The sequence below is a fragment of the Carassius carassius genome, chromosome 15 (genome assembly GCF_963082965.1).
Source record: "Carassius carassius chromosome 15, fCarCar2.1, whole genome shotgun sequence".
Lineage (NCBI taxonomy): Eukaryota > Metazoa > Chordata > Actinopteri > Cypriniformes > Cyprinidae > Carassius > Carassius carassius.
The window spans coordinates 27,830,744-27,844,559 of record NC_081769.1 but is presented as its reverse complement, the minus strand read 5'-3'; the positions used below and the strand labels follow the sequence as shown (position 1 = coordinate 27,844,559).

Here is a 13,816-nt window from a genome sequence, read left to right as displayed (position 1 = left end):
CGCAAACAACTGTCCAAAAATATTGAATGAATGTAAACTGCATCTAAATGAAGAATTATTAAATTTTAAATGCCACGAATGTAGTATGGTTCACTCCGAAACGAAGATTCGATTTGCTTTTGAGCGGAACGTACTATCAGAAGTGCTTGCTTACGGGGGAGTTGTGATATGACGCACACGCAAGAGGAGATAACGTACTGCTCAAGGATACCCAGATACATGAAGTTTGCAATGGCATCCAGTATAAACATAAAAAATGGACTTTTAACCACCAAAAATTCTCTCAACATAAAGATTCCCTATCCCACATTTATACAGAGGCCAACAGAGATCAATTGCTCAAGAGCATTAACAACAGGACAGCACAATGAACAGTACTGTATTGATGTTGTAAGGTAAGTTATTAAAGTTAAGTAAGTTGTTAAAGTAGATTTACTTTTTGTAGTTTCATCATGTATCCCAGAATACCTTTATTTTTTTCTGTCTTTATGTCAAATTGAATAAGAATATGGCGTGACGCTTTTTAAATAATAATGTAAAATGCATTACATTTTTTTTGTGATTAAAGTTCATGGTTAAAATGGATGTCAGTTTTTAAAACCAATGCTAGACGTGTCTAGTTAATGTCTCTGTCCAGAGATTGAAAAAGAGAAAACTTTTCATAAAAAATCTGAAATGCATTATGTATAAAAAATGTATGTATACATGTTCTGGGACTTGGCAAATATGCTTTAGGCTAGATAATCTCTTTTTTTATCATTTGAGAAGTCTTTACTTGTCACTGACCCTTATAAAGTGGTTTATATGTAATAATTGTCATGCCTACAAAAATGTCAGTCTCTATTTAGGCCTAGTTAGTTTTGTAAATGTAGGTTATTGACACTAGAGTAAATAACACTGGACTGTCATCAACAGGAAGAGGGACTATGAGGGATTTTTGTGTTCATTGCTATTTCCTGAGGCTGTTCGTCGATCTGCACTGGCACTGAGGGCGTTCAATGTAGAACTGGCACAGGCAGGTATTCCAGATAATGAGTGCAGCAATGCACAAACTCATTTAGGCAGTTTGGTTTAAGCTAATTTACTTTTTGTACAGATATAAGAATCATAGTTTGAAAACCAACTCGTGAGACATAAAAGTGCCTGAAAAACTCATATATATTTGCTTCTTCTTTTTTTAGATCAAGGACTCTGTTTCTCAGAAAACCATTGGTTTAATGCGAATGCAGTTCTGGAAGAGCGCTGTAGAGGATATTTACAGAGATGACCATTCAGCCCAGCCCATCAGTGCAGAACTGTGGAGGGTGGGTCTTCTTTCTATAAAAGAAAATTTGTCATAATTTACATTAAAACTATCATTCAAAAGTTTGGAGTCATTAAGTTTTTTTCCCCCAAGACTTTAAAGGGTTAGTTCACCCGAAAATCTAAATTATGTCATTAATAACTCACCCTCATGTCGTTCCAAACCAGTGAGACCTCCGTTTATCTTTAAGATATTTTAGATTTAGTCCGAGAGCTCTCAGTCCCTCCATTGAAGCTGTGTGTACGGTCTACTGTCCATGTCCAGAAAGGTAAGAAAAACATCATCAAAGTAGTCCATGTGACATCAGAGGGTCAGTTAGAATTTTTTGAAGCATCGAAAATACATTTTGATCCAAAAATAGCAAAAACTACGACTTTATTCAGCATTGTCTTCTCTTCCGTGTCTGTTGTGAGAGAGTTCAAAACACTGCAGTTTAGTGATATCCGGTTCACAAATGAATCATTCGATGTAACCGGATCTTCTTGAACCAGTTCACCAAATCGGACTGAATCGTTTGAAACGGTTCGCGTCTCCAATACGCATTAATCCACAAATTACTTAAGCTGTTAACTTTTTTAATGTGGTGGCATCGGTTTTCGGATCACCAGTAGTTCTTTATGACAGTTCGATTCAATAAACCGGTTGAAGAAAACGGTTCACCGGTTCTTTTGCGCTCAACGTAATGGCGTCATTGGTGATGATTGCCCTTGATTCAAGCCTTCGGTTTACCTGGGCTCATAACATTAGCACAGAATCAGTTCAGAATCATTCACCAAAAGAATCAGTTCAGTTCAGACGCTCTGTGTGTCAGTCTGCTCCACGCTGAATCACACATGCGCAGTATCATCAGCTCCTCGGTTCTCGAATCGGACGCGTCTGACAGAAACGGTTCTTGACTCGTGAACGAGTCAGTCTATTGTTTGTTATCTGGCTCGGCTCTGTGTTCATCTTCAGTTCTCTCTTCACAGCAGTTCAGTCAGTGTACTGTTTGAGTACATGAATTACTCCGGGATATTGGTTTGTTTTAACTCAGAGGGAGTGTCAGCCACATTAAAAAAGTTAACAGCTTAAGTCATTTGTGGATTAATGCGTATTGGAGACGCGAATTGGTTTAAATGATTCTGTTCGATTTGGTGAACTGCTTCAAGAAGATCCGGTTACATCGAATGAATCGATCGCAAACCGGATATCACTAAACTGCAGTGTTTTGAAATCTCACAACAGGCACGGAAGAGAAGACAATGCTGAATAAAATCGTAGTTTTTGCTATTTTTGGACCAAAATGTATTTTTGATGCTTCAAAAAATTCTAACTGACCCTCTGATGTCACATGGACTACTTTGATGATGTTTTTCTTACCTTTCTGGACATGGACAGTATACCGTAAACAAAGTTTCAATGGAGGGACTGAGAGCTCTTGGACTACCATATTTTCCGCACTATAAGGCGCACTTAAAAGCCTTTAATTTTTTCAAAAAACAGCAGTGCGCCTTATAATCCGGAGCGCCTTATATATGGATCAAGGGCAAGGCGAATACTAGCGAAAAGTTATAATCTTAACCTTTAACTCCATACCGAAGTCCCAGATAGCCAGACAATGAAAAATAAATATAAAAAATATATATAAAAATTATTTGTGTTTGGGATGCTGTGAGCACGGAGACTGTAGTGTATACCGTAAGTTTGAAAGCGTTTATCTTAAATTATTAATATGAATAAACAGTGCTCATAAACGGCTGCTGAGGTCGTATTCTCAAGTGAAGCGAGTTGAGGCTTGGACCCGGAAACAGCGCTTCTTACGTCATCACTTAACAACCGAATACAACCCGAATTCCGGAAAAGTTGGGACGTTTTTTAAATTTTAATAAAATGAAAACTAAAGGAATTTCAAATCACATGAGCCAATATTTTATTCACAATAGAACATAGATAACATAGCAAATGTTTAAACTGAGAAAGTTTACAATTTTATCCACTTAATTAGCTCATTTAAAATTTAATGCCTGCTACAGATCTCAAAAAAGTTGGCACGGGGGCAACAAATGGCTAAAAAAGCAAGCAGTTTTGAAAAGATTCAGCTGGGAGAACATCTAGTGATTAATTAAGTTAATTGATATCAGGTCTGTAACATGATTAGCTATAAAAGCTTTGTCTTAGAGAAGCAGAGTCTCTCAGAAGTAAAGATGGGCAGAGGCTCTCCAATCTGTGAAAGACTGCGTAAAACAATTGTGGAAAACTTTAAAAACAATGTTCCTCAACGTCAAATTGCAAAGGCTTTGCAAATCTCATCATCTACAGTGCATAACATCATCAAAAGATTCAGAGAAACTGGAGAAATCTCTGTGCGTAAGGGACAAGCCCGGAGACCTTTATTGGATGCCCATGGTCTTTGGCTCTCAGACGACACTGCATCACTCATCGGCATGATTGTGTCAATGACATTACTAAATGGGCCCAGGAATACTTTCAGAAACCACTGTCGGTAAACACAATCGGCCGTGCCATCAGCAGATGCCAACTAAAGCTCTATCATGCAAAAAGGAAGCCATATGTGAACATGGTCCAGAAGCACCGTCGTGTCCTGTGGGCCAAGGCTCATTTAAAATGGACTATTTCAAAGTGGAATAGTGTTTTATGGTCAGACGAGTCCAAATTTGACATTCTTGTTGGAAATCACGGACGCCGTGTCCTCCGGGCTAAAGAGGAGGGAGACCTTCCAGCATGTTATCAGCGTTCAGTTCAAAAGCCAGCATCTCTGATGGTATGGGGGTGCATAAGTGCATATGGTATGGGCAGCTTGCATGTTTTGGAAGGCTCTGTGAATGCTGAAAGGTATATAAAGGTTTTAGAGCAACATATGCTTCCCTCCAAACAACGTCTATTTCAGGGAAGGCCTTGTTTATTTCAGCAGGACAATGCAAAACCACATACTGCAGCTATAACAACAGCATGGCTTCGTCGTAGAAGAGTCCGGGTGCTAACCTGGCCTGCCTGCAGTCCAGATCTTTCACCTATAGAGAACATTTGGCGCATCATTAAACGAAAAATACGTCAAAGACGACCACGAACTCTTCAGCAGCTGGAAATCTATATAAGGCAAGAATGGGACCAAATTCCAACAGCAAAACTCCAGCAACTCATAGCCTCAATGCCCAGATGTCTTCAAACTGTTTTGAAAAGAGAAGGAGATGCTACACCATGGTAAACATGCCCCGTCCCAACTATTTTGAGACCTGTAGCAGAAATCAAAATTGAAATGAGCTCATTTTGTGCATAAAATTGTAAACTTTCTCAGTTTAAACATTTGCTATGTTATCTATGTTCTATTGTGAATAAAATATTGTCTCATGTGATTTGAAAGTCTTTTTAGTTTTCATTTTATTAAAATTTAAAAAACGTCCCAACTTTTCCGGAATTCGGGTTGTATATAAAAACAGTTCTAAAATAGGCCATTCATTGAAGGTGCGCCTTATTATCCGGTGCGCATTATAGTGTGGAAAATATGGTAAATCTAAATATCTTAAACTGTGTTCCGAAGATAAACGGAGGTCTCACGGGTTTGGAACGACATGAGGGTAAGTTATTAATGACACAATTTAGATTTTTGGGTGAACTAACCCTTTTATGCATTAAATGGCTCAAAATAGACAGTTAAGACATTTCTATTGTAACAAAAGATTTTTAATAACGCTTCAAATTAATGCAGTTTTTTAAACTCTCTTTTTATCAAAGATTTGAGGAAAAAAGCTATATTTGTATTACTGTATCTTATGTCAAGTAAATGGAGTATTGGTGAACACAAGAGACTTCTTTCAAAAACATTGGGATAAAAACTAAACTTGGCAATCCCCAATCTTGGCAACAATAGTAATGCCCTTTGAACTTGTATGACTTTCTTTTTTTCTGTCTAATTGAAAAATGTATCTATACAATGTCCAATGCTGTTTGGATCAAAGTCTTCTTCAAAACATTGGGCACTGATATACTATAACTGTTCTGTGTTCTCAGGCAGTGAGGAAACACACATTAACAAGGAGGTGGATGTTAAGAATTATATCTGAAAGAGTAAGTACTTAGATGTGTCCTAATATATGAGTCAAGAACATACTGGAAAGTTCTCTTTAAATAACTTTGACAGCTGTCCGAGAGACATGCGTTGCTAAGACATTAATCTGTCTTTCAGTGAATCGGCATATTATGCACATTCTACTGTCCTCTGGCAATTGTATTAAAAACATTATGTTTTGAAAAGGAGAAAGATCTAGAGGACAAAGCATACAGGAACCTTCAGGAGCTGGAGGACTATGGCGAAAACACACAATCCTCTCTTCTTTACCTGCTTCTGGAGACACTTGGTGAGCAGACGCAAATCTCCAATTTAAAGAAATAGTTCTTTCAAAAATAAAAATTCTATCATTTACACATCTTCACATTATGGATTTACTTTCCTCGGTGAAACACTGTTATCACCCTGATAATTGAATTCATTGCTTAAATTTTAAATTTTAAGGAACTATTAAAATGTTATTATAGATTAGTTTTATCATTTGTTGATTTGCACTGTGGGTTTTCTAGTATATTTCCAATGTACACTACCATTCGAAGTTTAAAGGTAAGAATTTTGATGTTTTTGAATTTTCTATTTTAATATATTTTAAAATGCTATTTATTTATTGATTGATTTTTTTCCATCGTAATGGCAAAACTGAAGCAGACAGTCTTCAGTGTCACATGAGATTATTCTAATATGCTGATTAACAGCTCAAGAAACATTATTATTATCAATGTTTAAAAATATATATATATTTTTTTTTTGGAAATGTGGTAAATTATTTTAGGATTCTTTAACGAATGGACAGTTCAGAAGAACAGCATGAATTTGATTAAGAAATCTTTTGAAAAATTATATTAATATTATGTCTTTACTTGACTTAACTTTTCATCAATTTATTATTTTTTTCTTTTCTTTTTTTGACCCCAAACTTTTAAACTGTTGTGTAGTTTACATTACCCCATCCTTCAAAAAGTCATAATCAGAAATTAGTCCACTGGTAATATGCTGCAGAAACTAAACTAAGGAATCCCTCAGACTAAGGAATTTTTGACTTCTGAGATGTTATTGTTTTAAAGGTGGGATATTAGATTTTTCATGATATGACTCGAAATATAATTTGAGAATGCGTTTTTTGATTAGCAAGACTATTTTACGCAAATCTGTTTTAAATTGGTCTCAAAGTTGTATGCATTGTGGATCTTTTTTTAACGTAGGAGTGAAAAATGTCCATGCAGACCATGCCGCAAGCCACATTGGAAAAGCCCAGGGCATCCTGACCTGCCTTCGGGCAACTCCCTACAACAGCAGCAGACGCAAGGTCTACCTGCCCATGGACATCTGCATGCTGGTGGGTAAATCTGCTATCACCCTGTCATCTCTGTTCCTGTCTGTAACTCCATGCTTTTCTAACATCAGAGGCACTAGTTAAGGACTAGAGACAATCCATGTGCCAGTCAGTATATATGTGGGTAAAGCTGTCCACTCCAGTGCCCTCTCATCTGCTAAGCCCAAACCCATTGGCTTTGTTTCAGCCATCTGTCGCCATTTCAGCATGAACAAGCCATTAGAACTGGGATTTAGAAGATCTTGCCCTTAATGTAACTAAAGAAAAGAATATCATCGTCGTTTATCCCCAACTAATCTCAGCTAGAGCCAGTGTACAGTATTAAAATCAAATTATGTTATGTAGATTGCTTGCCCTGTGATTGCACATTCACCAAAAGGTGGCACTGTTGTTTCACCATAAACAACGTAGGTATGTTTGGTTTCTGAGGTTAATAAATGCTCACTAAAACATAATGCGTTTTGAATAAATACTTCTTTATTTGTAGGTTTTTAAAGTTTTTGCTTCTTCATAGGTAATTATATGATTGTAGCATGTTATGGAAGTTCCTTAATAATTGTCTTTACTTATTGTTTTGAAACTTCCTTTCTTGAGGCAATAATGTACTTATAAGCTTTTAAACCTGTAATTGATGTCTTTAATATTGCATTGGATTATGTTGAATTAAAAGAGACAGCAAAACTTTGAAGGTTTATCTAAATTGCAGTTGTTTAGACAATATTTGCTCTGGGAATTGTAAACAATATTAATGTGCAACCTGTCAAGATTAACCAAAAATGTTTGTAAAAAAAATGCAAGGTGTATTTGTGGGTGCTTCTTTGTTAGGTAGACTGTAAATACAAGCCTCTGGGTGTATGCAAGCCATTTTTGTCAGTTTAAGGGCCCTGTTTGACGTGAAACCCCTGTTCAAGAATCAGAACAGATCAATGATAGCCTCCCGCCAGTTAAACTGCCTGGTTATTCATGATGTTGATTGTCTTGCCAATGCTTTATTCTGCCATACAGCTTTTGTTTGAGGAACAATTGGCTTTTAAATCAAAGCTTCTGCAGTATGTGTTTATTGATCACTTGCTATCATGGATTTATTCGTGTTTGTTCATGTGATCACAGTTGAGGCAGTACAATCACAGGGGACACTTGAGTGATGAAAGTATGTCACACTTGTTTGTTTATGTCTTCGTTTGAATCTGTAGTTTCACACATATAACTAAGTACAATTTCAGTAAACATTTATTCTGAAGAAGTCTTGGGATGCAGAGTCGTAAACGGTTCACCTAATGTTCTGCATACAGATTGTCATGTTTTCATCCAGCATACTAATTTCTTCTGCTGTTGAAGTATTTTTGTTGAATGCTGGAAAATCTATAAAGATGAATCTCATGAAAACTCAAGAAATGGCTGGGTCGTATTTCACCCCGAAACCCCAAAGAACATTATGTATATGTATATGTATATGTATGTATGTATGTATGTATATATAAATATACATACATACATACATACATACATACATATATATATATATATATACACAGAGTGGTGTCATTTTTTTTTTTTTTACATTTTCGGAGTAAAATACAGGTGTATTGTTGTGATGGTGCCTGAAATATGGAGGGATGAAGAAAAGATTGTGGTATCATCAAGCTCATTTTTCTATCTGTCAAGAGATGGTTACCGATAATGCATTTTCGCTGTTTCTCACCCAGCATGGAGCATCTCAAGAGGACTTCATCCGTGGCAGCAGGGACCAAAACGTCAGGGATGTCATTTATGACATCGCCAGCCAAGCCCATGTCCATCTCCAGCACGTATGCAAAGCTCTTTACTTTAATATCTGTTGGTCGATGGGAGATGTTGACTGTGTGTTTGTTCCCTAGTAATTTTCAATTTGCATACTAACTTCATTAGATTTCTCAAGCGAAATCACCCCTCCTCCACCAGCAGCTCTGATGACCCTTGATTGTTGCCCTCTCCTCATTAATGAATGTATTAAAAGTCCAGTGTAACCACAGGGAATATCTCGAGGAAATGCTAATCAGAGAATTCGTCAGATATTGCTCACCCTGCTTTGCATATCTGGTCAGATGGTATGAATCAAGGTTAGCGCCACATGACCTTGGTGAGGACCACTTTTAATTCACCAACAAGGGCCAAACTGAAATTTTATACTTTTAATCTAACTTTTGATGAAACTGTGTGGGTTAAAATTTGGTGTGAGTCATAAAAACATGTCAGAGTCACATTTCACCTCCTCAGAATACCATATTTTAGATTTTTGTGATAGTTAAGCATGTTGGCCAATAATACTGAAATGCATTCAGATGTTTTGCAAAGTGTTTTTTTGCGATTCCTATAATTCTCTGTGATGATTCTCGTTACTATACTACAGTAAAAAAAATCAGTATTAATAAAATGAAAACAGTTAGAAAGTAATGTAAAATACTATATTTTATACAATTCAGTAATTCTTACAAAATAATAGAACATTTATCCAGATTCAGACCAGAAAATGTACAGCACATACTACCATTGGGAGTGGTAATGGAACTGTCATGAAATAAGTGCTGCATTTTCAATTAAAAATTTGACTTAAAACTTTTTTATATGTTGGTGGTGAAATATGAAGTGGTGAAATATGATCTGGACATGTCCAGGTTTGTTTGACCTAATTCTATTCACTTAGTAAGGCTTGTGTAATGTACGGTACTATACAGCTCAGCTGTGAGAATCTTGTTTTTGATATCTTGACGCATTACTGCACTGTCTTCCAGGCTAGATCATTCAGCGAGAACGTTCCACATGCGGCCATGCCCGCCTTCCTGCAAACGGTGAGTAATTTCATCTCTTTCAGCTCCTCTCCCCTCCCTACGCCTCACTAATGTGATGTGACACAGAGAAGCTCATGGCTTATCCTCATTCTGCCTCCAAAAGTGGCGGAGCCCCATTGAGCCTCATGACTCCTGCCCCCTAGAGGCACCACTTCCAGCTCAAGGTCTGATTACACATCTTAAGCCTTTTTTACTCTTTTACAGTCATTTCTCTTCAAGGGAGCCCGCCTCTGAGGAGCAGAGGGAATAACTCTTAGTGTATTACGACGAGGCAAAGCATTGGGAGGCAGGCTGTAATTTTCAGGCCAATTTCAGCCTGTTTGCAGACTCTTCAGTGTTTCAATTGCTTCGGCCAATGAAATGCTTTCTGTGAACTAAATGGCCTGTAAAGCATTTTTATATCACTTTATATTACTGTAATGTTCTGCTCTTACTTTCCATTTCCACATCCCTGTGTTTAACTGTCAGTCGCATTCTTTAAAGCCATCGTTTCCCTGCAGGCCATTTAGTGACACATTGCGCTCCACTTGCTTTGGCTGGTGTTATTCATAACTGTGTTCTCATGAAAGGACTTTACTGTAAGGTTTGGCATTTGAGGGTAGTATTTTTGTATTTAGGTTCATTTACAGTCGCAGGAAAAAGTATGTGAACACTTAGGTATTCTTCTTTTGAATTGTGAACTTAAAAATATTTTTATTGAGCTGGTAGGTTAAGTCAGTAGCCTAGGGATTCACATGTGGTTTTTTAAAGAAATTGAATGCTTTTATTCAGCATTTTAGCAAGGAATGATAAAATGATAAAAAAAAAGAAGAAAAAAAGGTTTCCTTATGACCTTTCCTGGAAAAATATTATTTCAACAAAAATACTAAACTTTTTGCAACATTAATAATAACAAGACATATTTCTTGATAACCAAATAATCATATTAGTATGATTTTTGAAGGATCATGTGAAATTGAAGACTGGAGTAATGGCTGCTGAATATTCAGCTTGTCATCACAGAAATGAATAACATTTGACTAATATTTCACTACTGTTTTACTGTATTACAGTTTTAGTTCGCATAAGAGACTCAAAAACATTTAAAAGTCTTACTGACCCCAAATTGTTTAACAGTTATGTTCAATGAAGACAAGAAAATAAAACAAATTGTGTATATATTATGACTTTTTCCTGCAGCTGAATCTCAACTCCACAATATCAAGATGATTTAAATAATTTTTTGTTGTTAGATTTTAAAAACGCATTGCTGTGTTGTGTCACCGTGTGTTACTTCCAAAATGATCAGCTGTATAATTTTTGCCTTTGGTTCTTTTTCTTTATACTTTTACGTTCTTTCAAAAATGTATTATGGTCCAGGCTTGTACAAAAGAAATGAAATGAATAGTTTCTGATCTTCTTTGTGTTCGGTCCCTCAGGTTGTTTTGGAGGACTACCTGCAGAGAGTGAGGAAAGCAGACTTTGATGTGTTTCACCCCAGCCTACAAAAGAGGAATCCAATGCTGCCCCTTCAGCTCTATATACGATCATGGAGGAAGATCTATTAATTTGTTTGATTAAATCGTCATCTGATTGTTGACAGATGAGTAAAACAAACCAAGCAGTTGTAATAAATTATCTAGCTTCTATATGTTCAGAATGTTATAGTATTCCTGTCTTTTTCATGTCTGAAAGTAAAGTGTTTGATTACTCAATTTTCAAGCTTCACAGAAAATAACCACAATTAAAACAGTACATTAAATTCAATTAAAATGTGTCTGAACTCAATTAATATCTCTAAACATATTTTGAGAGATAGTACAAACTATGTCAAACTGTTCTGGATTTGTTAGTGTTGGTGGCATGAATCAAAGCAAATATTTTCCCAACTTGGTCTGTGGAACACGTTTGTAATAAATTCAATTATTTAAGACATTTGTAAACAAATTGGCAACAATTTTACATATTTATAGGTGAGGAATGTGTCACATGCCCTTTCTGATAGGTAAGGTCAACCAATTCTTTTTCATGCTGCAAATGTGATGCAAGGTGGCATATTTTAGTGGCACAATCATGAGTTTATATAGTAATAAAAAATACAGCCCTCCCACTGCCACAAAAACTCTTATCTGATCGACAAGAAAACAACTCCAGGCTGTTTGTGACTGCTCTTGAACTGCAGAGAATATTTTGCTGGGAGCAAGATCCTCTGTGTTGCTTTGCTTAACTCATTCAGGCGCTTTGATAGAGGACTGAAGGCAATACAGTGGCATGCGAAAGTTTGGGAACCCCTTGCAGAATCTGTGAAAATTTTAATAATTTTAACAAAATAAGAGAGATCATACAAAATGCATGCTATTTTTTATTTAGTACTGTCCTTAGTAGGGTATTTTACATAACAGTCGTGAATCATTCCAGGTATCCACAGACAGTATTAAGAACCAAGGGTTTCCAAAGTCTTTATTTAAAAAATTTCAGCAAGTTTTTTTTTTTTTGTCTTGTCGACTATATGTAAACATTGTTTATGTAAAATATCTTACTTAGGACGGTACTAAATAAAAAAATAACATGCATTTTGTATGATCTCTCTTATTTAGTTAAAATTAATGACAGATTCTGCAAGGGGTTATCAAACTTTTTCATGCCACTGTATATATGTATTTGTAAGCGTTTATTATTATTATTTTTTTTTTTCAGTAATATGTGTATTTATAGCTAAATATGTACTTGCTGACTAGCTGAAGTAGCTTGTCCAGGCTGAAAGACCAGCTTGGACTGGTTTAGGATGCTTTTTTTTTTTAAAAAAAGGATCATTTAAGTTGTTTTAAACAGGCGGGAAGGAAGTCGACCGGAAGTTGAAGTCGGCCGCGTGCCGCCATCTTGTAGCAGAACTTCACTTGCGTTAGCATTCCATTGACTCCCATTCATTTTGGCGTCACTTTGACAGCGAATAACTTTACATCTGAGGCGTTTAAAGACTCCATTTGTCCATTATTTATTTCTAAAGATACACGACAATGTATAAAGGGCTCCATTACCTTCTATGTTACATTATGGCCCCGTAGAAACAGTCTTTGTAAAAATAGGCTAACGATTGCGTCATAACCACTCGACTCTCTGTCGCACAGTAGAGAAATTACCGTACAGACAGGAGGAGAAGCTCGCAGGCAATCAGGGAGACGTCAAGAGAGAAGCCCATAGATACAAGCCCTGGCGTTACATTTTAAAATACTATACAAAATAATTAATCAGAATACTTACTCCTGCTCACTCACGCCAAAGAACTCCCCGCTCAAGCTCGCCGTCTCTGCAAGATTAACGATGGCAGTTTGCACGCACAGCTACTAGAAGATTTACATCTGTCAGACAGGTTGCTGACGTCATCAAGCTTAGTTTGAGTCTGCGCGTCAGAAACGGAAGTGCTAAAAATCGCTAAAAATGGGCTTCACTTGTCTCAATTGAGTTCCAATGGGGTCGCTGTGTCCATTTCTTTTACTGTCTATGGTTTTAAACAAGTTTGCATTTCCAGTTGAGTTTAGTTTCAGAAATAACACGTGACGACTATTAAAATTCTCTCATTAATTAAACAAAATGAACAGAAACGCTTTTCAGTTGCACTTTTATAAACATAATTAGACGATATGCATAGATAATATGCATTATAGCGTTCATCTGGTAAAATGTATAAATGGTTAGTGAGCTCCTATAAGGTTCAAATGATTTGGTTTTAAAGCACATACTTTTAAGACAATGAATCTTCACATATTGTAAAACACACACACAAAATGTATCTGGAGCTCATTAGTCTACTTCTCATAGAGAATAAGCACATTTAAAGCTCATTTCTATTCCCAAATCTTATCTAGTCAGTTGGGGGTCAGTGATTAAGTTCTGGCCCTTTGAATGGAGGTGCTGAAATGAAAGGATACAAATTACAAGTAATTATCACAGAAAAACTGGCAAATAATTGCCTCCTTCACTGAGATATGTCAAGGTCATACCAAATCTTTTTTTTATTTTATTTTTTATTATTATTAAAAGTGAGCCGAGACTTTCTGATCCTGACATGTACTTTTAAGGGCTGGAGTTCTACACTTCTTTATGTTATCTCATCCAATGCTTTATAGCATTGTGTACTGTTTCCACGTTTAGATGTTTAGCATCATATTTGTATGGAAGCCTGTTTTCACTACACAATAAAAAAATATAAATTTGCAATTCTGAGAAATTTTTCGAGATATAAACTATATAAATAGATATGTAAACTTACAATTGTAGGAAAAAAATGTCATATACTGCTTTTATTT

At 36.2% G+C, this 13,816-nt stretch overlaps 1 protein-coding gene across 1 annotated transcript; it reads left to right on the top strand.

Moving 5' to 3' along the window:
• The first annotated feature begins 153 nt into the window (after positions 1–153).
• On the top strand, positions 154–11,224 carry ndufaf6 (NADH:ubiquinone oxidoreductase complex assembly factor 6). The gene is made up of 9 exons (XM_059568298.1): positions 154–395; positions 916–1,015; positions 1,182–1,304; positions 5,312–5,368; positions 5,556–5,658; positions 6,572–6,705; positions 8,409–8,510; positions 9,474–9,530; positions 10,949–11,224. The coding sequence occupies exons 1-9, from the start codon at positions 169–171 to the stop codon at positions 11,075–11,077; spliced, it is 1,032 nt and encodes a 343-aa protein (XP_059424281.1). The 5' UTR covers positions 154–168; the 3' UTR covers positions 11,078–11,224.
• Positions 11,225–13,816: the final 2,592 nt, after the last annotated feature.

Coding starts and splice junctions, on each gene's coding strand:
- ndufaf6 (XM_059568298.1), top strand. CDS start 169: ATGACGCACACGCAAGAGGAGATAACGTACTGCTCAAGGATACCCAGA. Junction 5,659..6,571: donor CCTGCTTCTGGAGACACTTG/GTGAGCAGACGC, acceptor TTTTTAACGTAG/GAGTGAAAAATGTCCATGCA. Junction 9,531..10,948: donor TGCCCGCCTTCCTGCAAACG/GTGAGTAATTTC, acceptor TCGGTCCCTCAG/GTTGTTTTGGAGGACTACCT.